This window comes from Moschus berezovskii, chromosome 15 (assembly GCF_049115385.1).
Source record: "Moschus berezovskii isolate FMDL1 chromosome 15, NW_MosBer_1.0, whole genome shotgun sequence".
NCBI lineage: Eukaryota > Metazoa > Chordata > Mammalia > Artiodactyla > Moschidae > Moschus > Moschus berezovskii.
In genome coordinates this window covers 50,305,723-50,327,790 of record NC_142474.1, presented here as the reverse complement: position 1 = coordinate 50,327,790, position 22,068 = coordinate 50,305,723, and the positions used below count along the sequence as shown (strand labels likewise).

Genomic DNA, 22,068 nt, shown 5'->3' with positions numbered 1-22,068 from the left:
TAGCGTGCTGCAGTCCATTGGGTTGCAGAGAGACACGACTGAGTGACTGAACTGACTGACTGACTGACAGGGATTGAAAGATAAATCTGAGGAAGAAATCATTACAGACATGATCCAGAAAGTTCAGTCACTCACTTAATCCAAGAGAAAATGGGAGAAAGTTACCAGAGAAATAATACAAGACACTCTCCCAGAATCCAGGGAAGAAAAATTGTCATATACAAAGTATTTTGCATAAGAACAAACAAGAGATTTCTTGACATCAGTACTTCTACATAAACATAAATTTTTGAAACAGTCTCTTAAGGGATAATTTTTATCATTAAAAAAGTTGTGATACTGTGACTTAGCAGAGGAAGGTGAAAATCTTCTTTAACCTGAGAGTTACTGTCAAGTATCTCTTAAGTAATTTCCTTAGCACATTTAAAATATTCCACTTACAAATTTTCTATTATTTAAATTTATGTATATCTTTTATATAATCCAAAGTACGCCTTCAAATTTGTGTTTTAGAGATTCGGAGTATTTTATGGTGCTTATTCTAGTTCCTTATTGTTTTATTCACTCAACAGATAGTTGAATGATCTTTTCTCTAAGCACTATAGAGATTATATTTTGTTTTATATGGTAGTGCAACATCTGGTCCATAGCTTTGTAGTCAGTGACAATAAATAAAAATGATTTAGAAACTCACTGGTATTAAGGTATGTGATAGCATGATCTGCAAAATCTTTTTCTTTATCCAACATATAGTGATTGAAGTGACAAATGTTTGGCTCTTATTTTTACACATGTATGTTGTTGTCTAGTCGCTAAATTGTGTCCAACTCTTTTGCAACCCCACGGAATGTAACCTGCAAGGCTTCTCTGTCCATGGGATTTCCCAGGCAATAATACTGGAGTGGGTTGCCACTTCTTTCTTCAGGGGATCTTCCTGACCCAGAGATTGAACCTAGGTCTCCTGCTTGGCAGGCAGATTCTTTATCATTGAACCATCAGGTTATCCTTGTATAAAACCAAGGACATTTTATCCATGTATAAAACTATTAATTATGAGTAACAAAATATCTATATAGGATATTGGAGTTTTTTTAATTTTAATAAATTGGAGTATAATTGCTTTACAATGTAGTATTTGTTTCTGCTATACAGCAGTGTTAATCAGCCATGTGTATACATATATCCCCTCCCTCTTGAGCTTCTCTCCCCGTTCCACCCCTCTAGGTCATCACAGAGCACTGAGCTGAGCTCCCTGTGCTATACAGCAGCTTCCCACTAGCTAGCTATCTTACACATGGTAGTGTATATATGTCAATGCTACACTATTTACAATAGCCAGGACATGAAAGCAACCTAAATGTCTGTAGACAGATGAATGGATAAATAAATTGTGGTACATATATACAATGGAATACTACTCAGCCATAAAAATGAATGAAATTGGGTCACCTAGAGTCTGTAATCGGAGAAGGCAATGGCAACCCACTCCAGTACTCTTGCCTGGAAAATCCCATGGGCGGTGGAGCCTGGTAGGCTGCAGACCATGGTGTCGTAAAGAGTCGGACACGACTGAGCAACTTCACTTTTACTTTTCACTTTCATGCATTGGAGAAGGAAATGGCAACCCACTCCGGTATTCTTGCCTGGAGAATCCCAGGGACGGGGGAGCCTGGTGGGCTGCCGTCTATGGGGTCGCACAGAATCGGATACAACTGAAGTGACTTAGCAGCAGCAGCAGAGTCTGTAATGCAGAGTGAAGTAAGAAAGAGAAAAACAAATATTGAATATTAATGAGTTAAGAATGTAGCATGGAGTATTACTTTTTGTCTTTTATCTGTGAAGAAGACAGTCTCGAGTGTTATTTTCTTCCAGAAATTAGAAGCATCAAAAGTTGAAATTTGGCAGACATGTTCTCCACATTTTAATTAGTGTGAATTAATTAAAAATTGATTGTTAAAATTAATTAATATTTGAAAAATAATATTTCTAAGATTCAATGAATATTGACTGTATAATAAAATATAGTTTTATGGTATTTTTTAGATGGAAAGTTTTCTCCAAATGCATTTTGGTTTTTAAAACATTTTGAATTTTAGTTTGTAAATATTACAAATAATTGAAATTTCTTTTTTTTTTTAAATTTTTTTCTTTGTGTTCCTTTTTTAAAAAAATTTATTTATTTTAATTAGAGGCTAATTACTTTACAACATTGTAGTGGTTTTTGCCATACATTGACATGAATCAGCCATGGGTGTACATGTGTTCCCCATCCTGAAGCCCCATCCTATCCCTCTGGGTCATCCCAGTGCACCAGCCCTGAGTATCCTGTCTCATGCATCGAACCTGGACTGACGATCTGTAGTGTAGCTCTCCTCTCTTTTTGGATTAGTTTTGAACGCCTAATGAAATGGAAGGCAAGTTTCTTTTCCCCTTAAAAAGGGCTATATTTTATTCCTTAATGTGCTATAATGAGAGCAAAATAATATAGAAAAAGCAAGAAATGAAAAAGTGCCAAGATCCTTCTTGCCAGTATAACTTTTTAGAATTGTGCTGAGTTGCTTCTGCTGTAAAAACCAGACTCACTAGTCTATTATGGATTCTCCAGGTAATGACATTTTGTAGAGGATTTTTGTAGTTCTTTTGGCTCAGCAAGGTCAAGAATTTTAAATTAGAATTACAGAACTGGAAGGCATCCTCGTCTTCATTTTACAAATGAAGGAACTGAAGTCCAGAGGAATCATGATTTATCCAGGGTCACACACTTAATCGTGAAGGTTGTATGAGAATCATGGCCTCCTGGCAGGCAGCTCAGCGATCTTTGTAAAAGACTCTTTGGGTTGATTCTCACCACCATCACATTACGTGCAGTGTTCATAATTTATTGCATTAGGCCCACGTAGCAAGTTATGAGTTTGTGTTTAATTTTCTGAAGCTAAGTGAGCATTTAGAATTAGGAATATTGACAGTGACCAAAAGAAAAAAAAAAAGAAATGGCAAGAAGCGTTTGGAAGATCTCTCATCTAGGGTAGAAGATGTCCCTTGATTAGACTCTGGCCCTGCTCTCCAGATGGAAATCCTTTGTACATTATTCTCTAGGAACTGAATCTGTCTACTGGAAGGTTCTCTGCCCATCTTCTTCCAAGCCCACAGTTACGTGGTCATTGGGAAATATACGCTCTTTGGGGGCTATTTGGGCATTTCTGGTAGTTTAGCTGGTAAAGAATCCTCCTGCAATGCAGGAGACCTGATTTCAATCCCTGTGTTGGGAAAATTCCCTGGAGGAGGGCATGGCAACCCACTCCAGTATTCTTGCCTGGAGAATCCCCATGGACAGAGGAGCCTGGTGGGCTGCAGTCCACGAGGTCGAAATTTGTTGGAATGACTGAGCGACTCAGCATGCAGCACATACTGGTGTTTATGTAACCTTTTTCCCTACTCTCTGACCTTGCAATTTTGGCAGCTTGCACATTGTTTTCAGAGTCAGCCAGTGGCTTAGAGGCAAGACTTGTGAAGTTTTGGGCCTTGTTGTGCCCTCAGAAACTTGGTTGGCTTCTGATCCACCTTCTTGTAGTTGACTCCATTTGCCAGTAAGAGAGGGACCGGGTGTCCCAGTCTGGCAGGGACAGTCTCAGTTTATATTAATAGTGCTCATGCATACTAAGTAATAATGTCCTCTTTCACTCTCAAAACTATCCCGGGTTGGACAATAAATTCTGTACTGTCACTCTAGCCAAAAGAGCACATCAAAGAGTCCCACACCTAATTTATTCCTTTGCTTCCTCTCTGTAATTCCCCCATCTCTCCAGCTTACAGGGGTCCTTGGTTGGCCAATTGAAATAGGTTTCATGGGAAGTTCATGTGCTCAACCTGATTGACAGCAAGGCTGACTTCTCTCCATTCACAATAGAAAATGTAAAAGGCCATTTTTGCTCAAAGCCTTTTTCAATCTCCTCTTTTACTGTGTATAGTCCAGAAGCAGTCAAATTTTCTAACTCTGGGAGCCTCCAGATTTCTGGATTCTCTGCTCCCTTTCAGTTTTGTCTTCAAACCTCTTATTTCTTGCCCATGCAGATTTCTTTCTTGTAAATTCTCAATAAATACAGCAAGTAATAATGTTATTCTAATGTTCTGTTTTCTGTCTCTTTTCCCTTACAGCTATAGGCTTAGTTGGGCTCCCCAGGTGGTGCTAGTGGTAAAGAACCTGCCACAGTGCAGGAGACTTAAGGGACGCTGGTTCGATCCCTGGGTCGGAAAGATCCCCGCGAGGAGGACATGGCAACCAACTCCAGTATTCTTGCCTGGAGAATCTCATGGATAGAGGAACCTGGTGGGCTATAGTCCACGGGGTCCCAAAGAGTCAGACATGACTGAAGCAACTAAGCACACATGCATAGGCTTAGTTAGACACTTGTTCTGCCTTTGAAGCTATCTCGTGCATTTTCAGAAATTGAGGTATAATTTGCATACAGTAAACACACAGCTTTGGGTTCAGTGAGTTTTGACAATTGTGTACACCCATGTAAACCACCACCAAGCATAAGAGAGAGAACATTTCCATTATCCCAGTGCAAGCCGCTTGCTAACTATTTCTCTTTGATTTGCTCCCTCTGAGGCAAAACCACTTTTATGACTTCTGTCACCACGGATTCCTTTCCACAACCCAGTACTTGTATTAATATTAAAAGTTTTGTGACTGGGACTTCCCTGGTTATCCAGGGGTTAAGACTTTGGCTTTCAAAGCAGGGGTTGCAAGTTTGATCCCTAGTTGGGGAGCACATGTCTCAAGGCCAAAAAACCTAAACATAAAAACAATATTGTAACAAATTCAATCAAGACTTTAAAAATGGTCCACATAAAAAAAATTTTTTTTAAACAATTGGTTATTTAAAAAAAGAAAATTTGTGACTGTGTGACATGACTGTTTCTGTCTTTTCCTTGGTTTCTCTCTTTCCTGCTGCTGGGCCTCTAAGCAGTTCTCATCTATTTTCGATTTTTTGTTTGGCTTGCACTTCACTTAAAGGTAGCATTTTTTATGTTACTTGGGAAAAGCTAAGTGCTATACTAAATGGACTACAAAAAACATAATAGTTTTAGCCTAATTAAAGTATATTTATTGCTAATGAGCAGTACACTGAACTTGTTCTTGATCAGTAGGTGATGGTCTATATCCTGGACCTTTGAATCCTCCAGCAGCTGAGAAAGGAGCAGGAACCCACCTTACCTGCTTCTGAAAAGCCTCAACCTGAGGTCAGACATTCAGTCCCCTTCCACTGACATTTTTTGGGGGAAAACTATGCACAAGACCACCTCTGGTACAAGGGTGACGGGTTTGGAATTGGAGACTCTGGCTTGGCAGCTACTTGGCAATGACAGCTCCATACCATGAACTGAAAGAAAAGTTTGTTAATTGTCTACAGGTAACAAAGGTCAGCATCAGAAGTTTTATTTTCTTTCAGTGACATAATACTGTATTGCTTGTCTTTTTTTGTCATGTTAGTTTGTGTAGTATATCTTTTTATGCTTTTCAAATATTTTAGTTTTTTAAAAAATTATATTGTAATCTCTATGATATAAATGTTCAAAGCAAAAGCAGTTTATTTTCCTTACATTATTCTGGTGAAATTAAAATGATCACTGGCCATCAGCAGATATAATTTAACTCTTAGAAGATAAAGATCCATGATATCACTAAGCCTATTCATTATTGTACTAGAGATCCTAGCCAGCAGAGTAAAATGTTGTGGTGGGTGAACCTAAAAAAAAAAAAAAAAGATGTCGGAACAGAAAGGAAGAAAAAGATTGTCACTGTTGGTAAATAATATAATTGTCTATGTAGAAAATTTACAGAACTCTGCAGCTAAATTCTTAGCATTAACTAGAGAGTTTAGCAAGATTTTTGGATACACAATGAGTATAGAAAAGCCAATTTCATTTCTGTGGACCACCAACAAAAACAAAACAGAGGAGGTAATTTTCAAGAACATTTTATTTTGAAATAATTTTGAACTGTGGTGTTGGAGAAGACTGTTGAGAGTCCCTTGTACCGCAAGGAGATCCAACCAGTCCATTCTAAGGGAGATCAATCCTGGGTGTTCATTGGAGGGACTGATGCTGAAGCTGAAACTGCAATACTTTGGCCACCTCATGCAATGAGTTGACTCACTGGAAAAGACTCTGATGCTGGGAAAGGTTAGGGGTGGGAGAAGAAGGGGACGACCAAGAATGAGATGGCTGGATGGCATCACCGACTCTGTGGACATGAGTTTGAGTGAGCTCCGGGAGTTGGTGATGGACAGGGAGGCCTGGCGTGCTGTGATTCATGGGGTCGCGGAGAGTCGGACACGACTGAGTGACTGAACTGAACTGAACTGAACATCCTATATAGCCATGGTTTAGCTTCTCAAGCTAAGAAGTTAACATTGATGCAGTAATGTTAACTGAACTATGCCTTTATTCACATTTTCCTCAGTTTTTATACCCATGCCCTTTTTTCTCTTTCATGATCAAACTTCATGTTTACATCAATTTCTTGCACTTTTCTTTCTAGGACCTGACACTTGGAAGGGCAGTGGTCTGATCTTTTGTAGAATGGACCTCAGTTGGGGTTTATGTGTGTTTAAGTCACTCAGTCATGTCTGACTCTTTGTGACCCCAGGGACTGTAGCCTGCCAGGCTCCTCTGTTCATGAAATTCTGCAGGCAGGAATACTGGAATGGGTAGTCATTCCCTTCCCTAGGGGATCTTCCCAACCCAGGGATCGAACCCAGGTCTCCTGCATTGCAGGCATATTCTTTACTGCCTGAGCCACCAGGGAAGGGGTTTGTCTGATGTTTTCTCATGATTGTATCACATCCTGTCCACATGACATCCACTAGCAATGTTAACCTTCATCATTTGGTGTTGCCAGGTTTATCCACAGCAGAGTTACTACAGAAAGGGCAATTTTAAAAATATACAGTTTTACAATAGAGGCACAATATAAACAGCATTTGAATAAATGTGTCAAAAACCTTTATTGACAAAGTTATAAACTTTTATCGAAAGACATTAACTACAAACCAGTTTAATGCAGAGAAACACTGTATTAATGGAATCTAAAACTCAATGTTGCAAAGATGCTAATTCTCTCAATACACCTAGAATCAAATTCCTAACAGACTTTGGGGTTTTAACGTTACTACTGCTAACAAAGGTCTGTATAGTCAAAGCTGTGGTTTTTCCAGTAGTTACGTATGAATGTGAGAGTTGGACCATAAAGAAGGCTGAGTGCCGAAGAATTGATGCATTTGAACTGTGGTGTTGAAGAAGACTCTTGAGAGTCCCTTGGACTTCTAGGAGATCAAACCAGTCAATCCTGAATATTCATTGGAAGGGCTGATGCTGAAGCTGAAACTCCAATACTTTGGACGCTTGATATGAGGAGACTCATTGGAAAAGACCCTGATTCTGGGAAAGATTGAGGGCAGGAGGTTAAGGGGAAAATGGGGGACAAGGTGGTTGGATAGCATCACTGACTCAGTGGACATGAGTTTGAGTAAACTCTGGGAGTTGGTGATGGACAGGGAAGCCTGGCATACTGTAGTCAGTGGGGTCACAAAGAGTCGGACATGACTGAGCAACATAACAACAATTACTAATAGCAGTATTGTTCATCTTTATTTTTGTTATTTTGGTGATACTTAACATTCTAATTCTGAACTTATATGGTAAAGGAGTGGTCCAAAAATTGTGAAGACAAAGTGTATTTCTTGCCTTTTATTGTGACTTAGTATGAAATTATAATAATTAAGCCAGTGTATGGTACAAAGATATACAAATTGGCCAGTAGAAAGAATTGAGAATTCAGAAGCAGATCCATCTATATATGGGGCCTAGATTTATAACAAAAGTGGTATTATAGACCAGTGGGGGAAAGGATGGACAATTTTTCAATATATAAAGTTGGGGTAAGAGATGCTCATGTGAAAGAGTATGTTATTTAATTGCTATGTCATATCACACACAAAATGGGAAATGGTTCAATATAAGTTACAAATGAATAGTTATAATTAAGTTTAATTATAAAGTTAGAGGGCTTCTCTGGTGGCTCAGACAGTAAAGACTCTGCCTGCAATGCGGGAGACTTAGGTTCAATCCCTGGGTTGGGAAGATCCCCTGGAGGAGGGCACGGCAACCCACTCCAGTATTCTTGCCTGAAGAATCCGCATGGACAGAGGAACCTGGTGGGCTACAGTCTATGGGGTCTCAAAGACTCTGACATGACTGAGCAACTGAGCCCACACATATATAGTCAGAAGCACAATGCAGAAAAAAAACAGTTGAAGAAAAAAACTACCAAAGTAATGTAAACGTAATTGGAAGGAGCACAAAGGAAAAGAAATGATACAGAAAAAAATGAGGTCATAGAGATGAGTGAGCCAAGTCAAATACACACTGAAAAGATGATGTAATACCTGTGATTTTAAAATATCAGTGTTTACAATATGCCAGAGCTGCATCATTTATTAACTTTTTTTTATCCTTAGTTACATGCCAGAAATCCAAAAGTGATCAATAAATTATTTCAGTGATCTGTCTACTGGCAACTCTATTACTCAGTCATTTTTGTAGAGCAAAGAATTGGAAACATCTGACTTTGAAAGGGACTTATTTTCACTTTCTCAATTTGGGGAAGTTTATCAAAAAGGCTTAACTAAGATTTATCAAATTACTGTTTTATTTGTTACTCTTTTACTTAGAGACACCTTGTTTAGCCCAATATACTTACAAAGTGTTATTTAGAAAAATGAATTTTAATATATATTTACTAACATGCAGTGGATTTTTAGAGAATCTTTTTATCTTAACATGTATCTGAAATGTGATTTTATCATCAGCACCTTGAACCTATAATGTACATCACTCAATTTAGGGAAAATGATTGCCATTTAATCGAATTGACAAAGCTTAGTTGTCAATTTTAAACTCATGTTCCCAATCAGACTTCCTTCTGTCAGTAAAAATCCAATTTGATTTTTCAGCCCAAATAAATATGTTAATGTGTGTCTCCATGACAACCACTACACAGCTGAATTCTAATATAGATAAATAGATAAGCACAGAGACTCACCATGTGTTGCCTGGATACAGTGATTCTGCTCCCTTCAAGATTTCTTGCTTTGCACTCACTAAAGTCTCCCAGAGTTGAGTTGTGTATCTTTTACAATAATAAAAGTATTGGAAGGTAAGGTCCTTAAGTAAAAACACTCTCACTACGGCTTCATTCTATGTATCTGAATTTGTAATATACTAACATGGGCCCACATACTCAGTCCCTTAATAAAATATGTATGTTTTATGTATGATGGGGAGAGAACAAATCCTTACTGTGGTGCTTTGATTAAAGGAACATTTACAGGTTTGGCTTCCTGGAGGGTTTTTACCTTCCAGGGCAGTGCACTGGCCAGGATTAGTGAGTGGTCTTCATTCCTTTTGTAAAGTGGGAAACGAGATATTCTGAAGGCGGGGTAGAGAAGAAGGCTGGCGTGGTACCTTAGCTTCAGGTACATTGCAGAAAGGATCAGTAACAGAAAGATGAGGATCTGGAATTTTATTGCCTTTAAACAATCTGTGCCCACATATCTCTTAGTCATCATGCAGTTCCAGTTTGTAGACTGTTGATGCTGAAGACAGGAAGAGCAGAGCCATCATATTTGTACTTGTAAATACAAGACACCCAGACTAATGAAATAAATCCCGTTTTTAGAGAGTAAGCTCTTCTGAAAGAAAAGACAGCTAGAACCTGCATATTCAAGGGGCATCCTGTGTGTCAGTACCGAGTAAAATTGCTGGACTTCAGAGGTCAAGAGCCATGCCTTTTGGGAGCCATGCAGATAGGTTGAAATTTTTATAAGGGGGAAATTATATTGGCCTCAGCTTTCAATCAGTGCAAGAAAATGGAATATACTTTAAAGTTTTGGAATAAAAGATTAAGTAACTTAGAGATTGTTATATCTGTCTAAACAATCCTTCAAATATAAGTCAACAGGCAAATAGTTTTCAACTTAAAAATTTTTCAAAAATTATTCCTTTGGTTTGCTGGAAGATTTCTGATTACAGCTTCTGTTTCCGTGCTTGTGATGGGTCTGTTAAAATTTTCTGTTTCTTCCTGGTTCAGTTTTGGAAAGTTGTACTTTTCTAAGAATTTGTCCATTTCTTCCAAGTTATCCATTTTATTGCCATATAATTGCTGTAGTATTCTCTAATAATCCTTTGTATTTCTGTGTTATCGGTTGTGATCTCTCCAATTTCATTTCTAATTTTATTGATTTGGTTCTTCTCCCTTTGTTTCTTGATGAGTCTGGCTAGTGGTTTGTCAATTTTATTTACCTTCTCAGAGAACCAGCTTTTGGCTTTGTTGATTTTTGGTATGGTCTCTTTTGTTTCTTTTGCATTTATTTCTGCCCTAATTTTTAAGATTTCTTTCATTCTACTAACCCTGGGGTGCTTCATTTCTTCCTTTTCTAGTTTCTTTACATGTAGAGTTAGGTTATTTAGTTGACTTTTTTCTTGTTTCTTGAGGTGTGCCTGTATTGCCATGAACCTTCCCCTTAGCACTGCTTTTAGGCTTCACAGCTGAATTCTACCAAAAATTTAGAGAAGAGCTAACACCTATTCCACTAAAACTCTTCCAGAAAATTGCTGAGGAAGGGAAACTTCCAAACTCATTCTATGAGGCCACCATCACCCTAATCCCAAAACCTGGTAAAGATCCCACAAAAAAAGAAAATTACAGGCCAATATCACTGATGAACATAGATGCAAAAATCCTTAACAAAATTCTAGCAATCAGAATCCAACAACACATTAAGAAGATCATACATCATGACCAAGTGGGCTTTATCCCAAGAATGCAAGAATTCTTTGATATCCGCAAATCAATCAATGTAATACCCTACATTAACAAACTGAAAAATAAAAATCATATGATTATCTCAATAGATGCAGAGAAAGCCTTTGACAAAAGTCAACATCCATTTATAATAAAAAGCCTCCAGAAGGTGGGAATAGAAGGGACATACATCAACATAATAAAAGCTATATATGACAAACCCACAGCAAACATTATCCTCAATGGTGAAAAACTGAAAGCATTTCCCCTAAAGTCAGGAACAAGACAAGGGTGTCCACTCTCACCACTACTATTCAACATAGTTCTGGAAGTTTTGGCCACAGGAATCAGAGCAGAAAAAGACATAAAAGGAATCCAAATTGGAAAAGAAGAAGTAAAATTTTCACTGTTCGCTGATAACATGATCCTATACACAGAAAACCCTAAAGACTCTACCAGAAAACTACTAGAGCTAATCAATGAATACAGTAAAGTTGCAGGATATAAAATCAACACAGAGAAATCCCTTGCATTCCTATACACTAATAATGAGAAAATAGAGAAAGTAAGGAAACTATTCCATTCACTGTTGCAATGAAAAGAATAAAATACTTAGGATTATATCTACCTAAGGAAACAAAAGACCTGTACATAGAAAACTATAAAACACTGGTAAAACTAATCAAAGAGGACACTGATAGATGGAGAAATATACCGTGTTCGTGGATTGGAAGAATAAATATTGTGAAAATGAGTATACTACCCAAAGTAATTTATACATTCAATGCAATCCCTATCAAACTACCAACGATATTTTTCACAGAACTAGAACAAATAATCTCACAATTTGTATGGAAATACAAAAAACCTCGAAAACCCAAAGCAATCTTGAGGAAGAAGAATGGAACTGGAGGAATCAACCTGCCGGACTTCAGGCTCTACTACAAAGCCACAGTCATCATGACAGTATGGTACTGGCATAAAGACAGAAATATAGATCAATAGAACAAAATAGAAAGCCCAGAGATAAATCCACACACCAAGTTATGCTCAAAATTCTCCAAGCCAGGCTTCAGCAATATGTGAACCGTGAACTCCCAGATGTTCAAGCAGGTTTTAGAAAAGGCAGAGGCACCAGAAATCAAATTGCCAACATCCGCTGGATCATGGAGAAAGCAAGAGAGTTCCAGAAAAACATCTATTTCTGCTTCATTGACTATGCCAAAGCCTTTGTGTGGATCACAATAAACTGTGGAACATTCTGAAAGAGATGGGAATACCAGACCACCTGACCTGCCTTTTGAGAAACCTGTATGCAGGTCAGGAAGCAACAGTTAGAACTGGACATGGAACAACAGACTGGTTCCAAATAGGAAAAGGAGTACGTCAAGGTTGTATATTGTCACCCTGCTTATTTAACTTCTATGCAGAGTACATCATGAGGAACGCTGGGCTGGAAGAAGCACAAGTTGGAATCAAGATTGCCGGGAGAAATATCAGTAACCTCAGATATGCAGATGACACCACCCTTATGGCAGAGAGTGAAGAGGAACTCAGAAGCCTCTTGATGAAAGTGAAAGAGGAGAGTGAAAAGGTTGGCTTGAAGCTCAACATTCAGAAAACAAAGATCATGGCATCTGGTCCCATCACTTCATGGGAAATAGATGGGGAAACAGGGGAAACAGTGTCAGACTTTATTTTTTTGGGCTCCAAAATGACAGCTGATGCTGCTTGCAGCCATGAAATTAAAAGACACTTACTCCTTGGAAGGAAAGTTATGACCAACCTAGATAGCATAGTAAAAAGCAGAGACATTACTTTGCCAACCAAGGTCCGTCTAGTCAAGGCTATGATTTTTCCTGTGGTCATGTATGGATATGAGAGTTGGACTGTGAAGAAAGCTGATCGCCGAAGAATTGATGCTTTTGAACTGTGGTGCTGGAGAACACTCTTGAGAGTCCCTTCGACTGCAAGAAGATCCTACCAGTCCATTGTAAAGGAGATCAATCCTGGGTGTTCATTGAAAGGACTGATGCTAAAGCTGAAACTGCAATACTTTGGCTACCTCATGCGACGAGTTGACTCACTGGAAAAGACTCTGATGCTGGGAGGGATTGAGGGCAGGAGGAGATGGGGATGACAGAGAATGAGATGGCTGGGTGGCATCACCGACTGGATGGAGATGAGTTTGAGTGAACTCCTGGAGTTGGTGATGGACAGGGAGGCCTGGCGTGCTGTGATTCATGGGTCGCAAATAGTTGGACATGACTGAGCAACTGAACTGAACTGATCGACACGTTATCTTTGACAAAGGAGGTAAGAATATAAAATGGAGAAAAGACAGTCTCTTTAACAAGTGGTGCTGGGAAAACTGGTCAAACACTTGTAAAAGAATGAAACTAGAACACTTCCTTATACCATGCACAAGAATAAACTCAAAATGAATTAAAGATCTAAATGTAAGACCAGAAACTATAAAACTCCTAGAGGAGAAGATAGGCAAAACACTCTCCGACGTAAATCACAGCAGGATCCTCCATGACCCACCTCCCAGAATATTGGAAATAAAAGCAAAAATAAACAAATGGGACCTAATTAAAATTAAATGCTTCTGCACACTATAAGCAAGGTTAAAAGACAGCCTTCAGAATAGGAGAAAATAATAGCAAATGAAGCAACTGACAAATAATTAATCTCAAAAATAGACAAGCAGCTCCTACAGCTCAATTCCAGAAAAATGAACGACCCAATGAAAAAATGGGCCAAAGAACTAAAGAGACATTTCTCCATAGAAGACATACAGATGGCTAACAAACACATGAAAAAATGCTCAACATCCCTCATAATCAGAGAAATGAAAATCAAAACCACAATGAGGTACCATTTCACTCCAGTCAGAATGGCTGCTATCCAAAAGTCTGCATGCAATAAATGCTGGAGAGGGTGTGGATTAAAGGGAACCCTCTCACACTGTTGGTGGGAATGCAGACTAGTACAGCCACTATGGAGAACTGTATGGAGATTCCTCAAAAAACTGGAAATAGAACTGCCATTTGATCCAGCAATCGCATTCCTGTGCATACACACCGAGGAAACCAGAATTGAAAGAAACACGTGTACTCCAATGTTCATTGCAGCACTGTTTATAATAGCGAGGACATGGAAGCAACCTAGATGTCTATCTGCAGACGAATGGATAAGAAAGCTTTGGTACATATACACAATGGAGTATCATTCAGCCATAATAAGAATACATTTGAATCCATTCTAATGAGGTGGATGAAACTGGAGCCTATTATACAGAGTGAAGTAAGCCAGAAAGAAAAACACCTATACAGTATACTAATGCATATATATGGAATTTAGAAAGATGGTAACCTTAACCCTGTATACAAGACAGCAAAAGAGACATAGGCATATAGAACAGTCTTTGGGACTCTGTGGGAGAGGTTGAGGGTGGGATGATTTGGGAGAATGGCATTGAAACATGTATATTATCATATGTGAAACAAATCACCAGTCCAGGTTCGAAGCATGATACAGGATGCTCAGGGCTGGTGCACAGGGATGACCCAGAGGAGGATATGGGGAGGAGGGAGGTGGGAGGGAGGTTCAAGAAGGGGAACACATGTACACCCCGGGCGGATTCATGTCAATGTATGGCAAAACCAACCAATATAATATTGTAAAGTAATTAGCCTCCAATAAAAAAAATAAAAATCTTTTTGAAAAAAAAAATTATTCCTTTGGGCCTTTATGAGGCAGTAATTGAGAACAGATTTAAAAAACAAGCAAACAGACAAAAAAAAAAGACCCAGCTTTGCAGGATAAAGATGTATTTAGAACTGCCAGAACAGGATCTGGCAAGACTTAGATTTCCTTGTCCTAGAGTGGAGTGTACATGCTCAGTCACTCAGTTGTTTCTGACTCTTTGTGACCCTGTGGCCTATAGCCTACTAGGCTCCTCTGTCCAAGGAATTTTCCAGGCAAGAATATGGAGTGGGTTGCCGATTCCTCCTCCAGAGGATCTTCCCATCCCAGGGATTGAACCTGCATCTCCTGCATTGGCAGGCGGATTCTTTACTACTGAGCCACCTGGGAAGACTTCCTTATCCCAGTATTAGAAGTCTTTTATTATTTGTAACAGACTTTGACAGATCAACTCTGGGTCCTGATGGTATTGCCTGTGAGAGAACTTGTATATTTCTCAGGCCTTTGGTTTTCTGAGAATTAGAAAAGAATCATGACTTTTCAGCAGTCTCATCATTGATGGAAAGGGCCTGATACAGGATGTTTGAGAGGATCAGCCTCATAAATATACTTGTTTGGATACATATCCAACTATTACAAGGATAAAGTAATTATTGTTTATGGTACCATTCTCTAAAGGTTAGTTCATGATGAAGTGCAAATCTTGGGCATGGACTTTGCTGAAACTGAATGCTATTATTTAAAAAAAAAAACTTTCTAAAATACATTGACTTTGCCTTTTTCTAGGTTAAACAAGTCGAATACCTTATACCTTGAGCACTTAATTTTGAAATCTCTGAATATGTTTGAGTTGATTAGGAAAGTAAAATATAACGCTGCTGTCCCTTCGAAACAAAACTACAAAGATTTTGAGCTGAAGTAAGAAATAAGTATCCTCTGTTTTTCTGAGAAGCATTATATATATATTTTTCCAGTTGTTGAGAGGTTCATTCTTTAAACTGAGTTTCCTACTGCTTATACTTCGGTATTTCTAGTCTCAACTTCTGTGGTTGACAGCAGGAGATGAGGAAAAATGCAAGTCTGTGATAAGTGTATCTGCAAGAGAGCAAACAGTGCTCTTTGCTACTGAGACTGCAACCAGGGTGTTGGATAGTCAGGCCATGAATTGAGTTCTTCAGTCTGATTGCCCAGAGGAGGCCAACTCATATTCACAAAGCATACAGACCTGCCAGATAGATGATGAAGCTTTATTAATTTTGCTTCCCTCAGAAGAAAAAAAGGATGGTGCAGCAAATTCTTGAGCAGAAAGTGCCTATGAAGGAAATAAAAATCAATCAAGTAAAACGTATGGACATCTAGAAAAGAAAAGAAAAAAAAGAACTGGAGTCATCTTTAGCCCAAGATCAACAATGAAAAGAAAGAGGTTGGAGATCTTTTGTTTCTTTCATATGTAAGTATATCTGATGAAGGATGAAGGATCATTGATTTGAACAAGTTAAGTTTAACCAAATATACTATATTTCTTGATCTTACTGTGAGCAACTCCTTGGATAAGGTTTCTTCGGAAGGTGTAGAAATACTTGACCAAAGAATTGTTAATGAGCCTAAGACTCTATTCCTCAGCAATGACTTGGTAGAATAATTTAGAGCATATTTCAGTGAGAAAATGTCCATCCTTAAGAAAGGTAGAAGTGGAAGAGGAAGAATACAAGCCACTCATTGGTGTTAATAAAGAGGAGGAAGAGAGGCAAGTGAGGCGGAAAGTGGAAGAAAAGATGATAAAACCCAGTGGGCCTCAGACTCAGCCTTCTCCTAGTACTGATGAGGCACAAAAAATCAAGGAAATCACAGAAACTAAAAAGTTATGAAACATTTTAAGTGAATAAGAAAATAACACTGATGAAGGGAAGGTAGTTCACCAAGGGCCACCCATGCAGCAGTCCATTGTGAAGGACACTAGGATCAAGATAGTTCCAGATAGGAGTGGTCACGTATTTAACCCCCTTCTTGCCCCATCACAATATACTTAAAGTGAGTGGATTAACGAAATTTTTCTATTCCATTTCCATCATGTGTGTTCTTGGACTCTTTACTTTCCTTTATTTCACTGCCAAGTCATGGAGTCCTTGTCCCATTTTTAGAAGTTCTTGTTTTGCTTAGTGTATAGAATATAAATAAATAATGAGTATTTTTGAATTGAGATTATCAATAACATACCTATTTCCCATTTTAATAAAAGCACAACATCTAGGAATAAAATTAACCAACGATATGCAAAAATTTCTACTTTGGAAATAATAATAAAACATTATTGAGAAAAAAAAGCCTTGAATAAATGACGCAGAATGACAGGTCATGGATGAAAGACTCAGTTAGAAGACAGTTCTCCCCAAATTGAGCTATAGATTTAATTTAATTCCTATCATAATCCCACAGGTTTTGTTGCTGTTGTTGTAAAATTAACAAACTTATTCTAAAAGTTATATGGAAATGTAAAAGACTGAGAATATCCCGTAAACAATTTCAAAATCATAGCTTAAGGAGTTGACTTCATAACATGAGCATAAAGATGCAATAACCAAGACAGTGTGGTGCTGCCATAAAGATCCACAGGCAGATTGATGCAACTGAACAGAGAGGCCGGAAGAGACCCACAGTTACATGGTCATTGGATTTCCAAGAAAATCCCAAAGCAATCCATTGGGGAAAGGAAACATTTTTAACAAATGGTGCTGGAATAACTAAATATCCGCTGGGAAAAAAGGAATCTCAATTCCTACCTTGTACCATGCACAAAAACTAATTTGAGATGGATCATATTACAAAATGTAAAAGCTCGAACAATAAGGGTTTTAGAGAAAAAGCAACAGAGAATATCTTCATGCTTTGGAGGTAGGCAAAGATTTAAATGTAGAAAGCAGTAACCATAGGAGAAAAAATTTATGACTTAGATTTTATCAGAATTAAAAAAAAATCTTGAGCTTATCAAAAGACACTTATTGTTAAGGAAAACAGATTGGGGAAAATATATTCACAAAACCTATGCTTGTCAAGGGACTACATAGGTAAAGAATTCATACAACTCCATAACAAAAGCACAGATGATCAGAAATGAAAAAGTGGGGTAGGGGGACAAATGATTTGAAATGACACTTTATAACACCAGTACTCCACAACAGAAGATATTAGGATGGTCAGTAGGCCTATACTTAACAGGGAAATGCAAGTTAAAATGATGAGGTGCCCACCAGCATGGCTGAAATTAAATAGCTGGGTAGCACCAAATTTTAACAGGGATGTAGGCAACTAGATCCTGGTGGAGAGGTCTGACAGCATGTGGTCCACTGGAGAAGGGAATGGCAAACCACTTCAGTATACTTGCCTTGAGAACTCCATGAACAGTATCAAAAGGCAATGATAGGACACTGAATGAGGAATTCCCCAGTATGCTACTGGAGATCAGTGGAGAAATAACTCCAGAAAGAATGAAGGGATGGAGCAAAACCAATACCCAGTTGTGGATGTGACTGGTGATAGAAGCAAGGTCCAATGCTGTAAAGAGCAGTATTGCATAGGAACCTGGAATGTTAGGTCCATGAATCAAGGCAAATTGGAAGTGGTCAAACAGGAGATGACAAGAGTGAATGTATACATTCTAGGAATCAGCGAACTAAAATGGACTGAAATGGGTGAATTTAACTCAGATGACCATTATATCTACTACTGTGGGCAGGAATCCCTTAGAAGAAATGGAGTAGCCATCATGGTCAACAAAAGAGTCCTAAATGCAGTACTTGGATGCAATCTTAAAAACGACAGAATGATTTCTGTTCGTTTCCAAGGCAAACCATTCAGTATTACAGTAATCCAAGTCTATGCCCCAACCAGTAATGCTGAAGAAGCTGAAGTTGAACGGTTCTATGAAGACCTACAAGATCTTTTAGAACTAACACCCAAAAAAGATGTCCTTTTCATTATAGGGGACTGGAATGCAAAATTAAGAAGCCAAGAAACACCTGGAGTAGCAGGCAAATTTGGCCTTGGAGCACAAAATGAAGCAGGACAAAGGCTAATAGAGTTTTGCCAAGAAAACGCACTGGTCATAGCAAACACCCTCTTCCAACAACACAAGAGAAGACTCTACACATGGACATCACCAGATGGTCAACACCTAAATCAGATTGATTATATTCTTTGCAGCCAAAGATGGAGAAGCTGTATACAGTTAGCGAAAACAAGACCAGGAGCTGACTGTGCTCAGATCATGAACTCCTTATTGCCAAATTCAGACTGAAATTGAAGAAAGTAGGGAAAACCACTAGACCATTTAGATATGACCTAAATGAAATCCCTTATGATTATACAGTGGAAGTGAGAAATAGATTTAAGGGACTAGATCTGATAGAGTGCCTGATGAACTCTGGATGGAGGTTCGTGACACGTACAGGAGACAGGGACCAAGACCATCCCCATGGAAAAGAAATGCAAAAAAGCAAAATGGCTGTCTGAGGAGGCCTTACAAATAGCTGTGAAAAGAAGAGAAGCGAAGAGCAAAGGAGAAAAGGAAAGATATAAGCATCTGAATGCAGAGTTCCAAAGAAGAGCAAGGAGAGATAAGAAAGCCTTCCTCAGCGATCAATGCAAAGAAATAGAGGAAAACAACAGAATAGGAAAAACAAGAGATCTTTTCAAGAAAATTAGAGATATCAAGGGAACATTTCATGCAAAGATGGGCTCGATAAAGGACAGAAATGGTATGGACCTAACAGAAGCAGAAGATATTAAGAAGAGGTGGCAAGAATACACAGAAGAACTGTACAAAAAAGAGCTTCACGACGAAGATAAACACGATGGCGTGATCACTCACCTGGAGCCAGACATCTTGGAATGTGAAGTCAAGTGGGCTTTAGAGAGCATCACTATGAACAAAGCTAGTGGAGGTGATGGTGTTCCAGTTGAGCTATTTCAAATCTTGAAAGATGATGCTGTGAAAGTGCTGCACTCAATATGCCAGCAAATTTGGAAAACTCAGCAGTGGCCACAGGACGGGAAAAGGTCAGTCTTCATTCCAATCCCAAAGAAAGGGAATCCCAAAGAATGCTCAAACTACCGCACCATTGCACTCATCTCACACGCTAGTAAAGTCATGCTCAAAATTCTCCAAGCCAGGCTTCAGCAATTTGTGAACCATGAACTCCCAGATGTTCAAGCAGGTTTTAGAAAAGGCAGACGCACCAGAGATCAAATTGCCAACATCCGCTGGATCATGGGAAAAGCAAGAGAGGTCCAGAAAAACATCTATTTCTGCTTCATTGACTATGCCAAAGCCTTTGACTGTGTGGATCACAATAAACTGTGGAACATTCTGAAAGAGATGGGAATCCCAGACCACCTGACCTGCCTCTTGAGAAACCTGTATGCAGATCAGGAAGCAACAGTTAGAACTGGACATGGAACAACAGACTGGTTCCAAATAGGAAAAGGAGTACGTCAAGGTTGTGTATTGTCACCCTGCTTATTTAACTTATATGCAGAGTACATCATGAGAAACGCTGGGCTGGAAGAAGCACAAGCTGGAATCAAGATTGCTGGGAGAAATATCAATAACCTCAGATATGCAGATGACACCACCCTTATGGCAGAAAGTGAAGAGGAACTCAAAAACCTCTTGATGAAAGTGAAAGAGGAGAGTGAAAAAGTTGGCTTGAAGCTCAACATTCAGAAAACAAAGATCATGGCATCTGGTCCCATCACTTCATGGGAAATAGATGGAAAAACAGTGGAAACAGTGTCAGACTTTATTTTTTGGGGCTCCAAAATCACTGCAGATGCTGATTGCAGCCATGAAATTAAAAGACGCTTACTCCTTGGAAGGAAAGTTATGACCAACCTAGATAGCATATTAAAAAGCAGAGACATTACTTTGCCAACCAAGGTCCGTCTAGTCAAGGCTATGGTTTTTCCCGTGGTCATGTATGGATGTGAGAGTTGGACTGTGAAGAAAGCTGATCACCGAAGAATTGATGCTTTTGAACTGTGGTGTTGGAGAAGACTCTTCAGAGTCCCTTGGATTGCAAGAAGATCCAACCAGTCCATCCGAAAGGAGATCAGTCCTGGGTGTTCATTGGAAGGACTGATGCTAAAACTGAAACTCCAGTACTTTGACCACCTGATGCGAAGAACTGACTCACTGGAAAAGACTCTGATGCTGGGAGGGATTGGGGGCGGGAGGAGATGGGGATGACAGAGAATGAGATGGCTGGATGGCATCACCAGCTCGATGGACATGAGTTTGAGTGAACTCCGGGAGTTGGTGATGGACAGGGAGGCCTGGCGTGCTGTGATTCATGGGGTCTCAAAGAGTCGGACACGTCTGAGTGGCTGAACTGAACTGAACTGAGACAGCTGTAAGTCTTATACACTGTGCAGAAGCATTAAATTTTACAACATCTCAGGGAAAAGATTTGGCAGTTTCTTAAAAAGCTAGACATATACTTTCCTGATGACTCAGCCGTCCTAGGTATCTATCTACCTGAGAAAAAGGAAAATATAAGTTCACAAAATAAGATGTACACAATAAGTACATAATATATGTAACTTCATTCATAGTAGCCAAAAACTGGAGACAGCCCCCAGGTGTCCATCAGTAAGAGAATGGATAAGCAGACTAGTCTATTCATAAAGTGAAGTACCACACCAAGAGAAAGAAGGTGCTGATACCAGCAACAGCATCAATGAATCTCATCATACCTAACTGAAAGAAACCTTATTCAAAAGAATAGATATAGTGTTTCTCCATTTTTATGAAGGTTTAGGTGACCCACTACAGTGTTCTTGCCTGGAGAATCCCAGGGACGGGGTAACCTGGTGGGCTGCACAGAGTTGGACATGACTGAAGCGACTTAGCAGCAGCAACAATGGAATAAGCAGAATTTGTCTGTGAGAGAAAATAAGGGTGGTTGCCTCCAGGGAATGGAGCAGGGAATGACTGGAATGGTTATGAGGACACTTTCTTTGAGGTGTGATTATGGTTTGGGTTATAAGATACATGCATTTGTAAAAACTCAATGGGATTGTACACTTTTGATTGGTACATGTTGTATGCAAATTTTGATCCAAAAATGGGGGAGGCAAACAGCTTTAAAAATTATTTTAAGGAGATACTATTTTATATCCACCAGATTGGAGAAAGTGGTGGCAAGGCAGTGAGGCCCCTGACCCCTCTGTCCCCTCTGGTGGTGTCAGTTGGATCAACCGTGAAACAGTTTGTCAGTATTGACAACTTGTGCACATACAAACACAGCAGTTCTACTCCGAGACATAAAAGCTCTTGCTTTTATACACAAAGAAACTCGTATGACAGTGTTCCTGAAAATCAGAAAGAAGTTGGATAGCCATCAGCAAGAGAAGACATAGATTGTCCCATATTGAAACATACCACCGCAGATGAACCTCATGAACATATGAAAATTATATGATTTGAACCA

At 39.0% G+C, this 22,068-nt stretch overlaps 1 protein-coding gene across 2 annotated transcripts in view; it reads left to right on the top strand.

The window, feature by feature from the left end:
- Positions 1-22,068, top strand: part of ZNF438 (zinc finger protein 438) — a 209,408-nt gene that overhangs the window by 109,161 nt on the left and 78,179 nt on the right. For both annotated transcript variants that reach the window (XM_055429861.2, XM_055429845.2), the window contains exon 4: positions 15,851-16,031. In XM_055429861.2, the coding sequence (XP_055285836.2) occupies positions 15,991-16,031 (41 nt within the window). In that variant the 5' untranslated portion in view covers positions 15,851-15,990. The remainder of the gene's footprint in view (positions 1-15,850; positions 16,032-22,068) is intronic.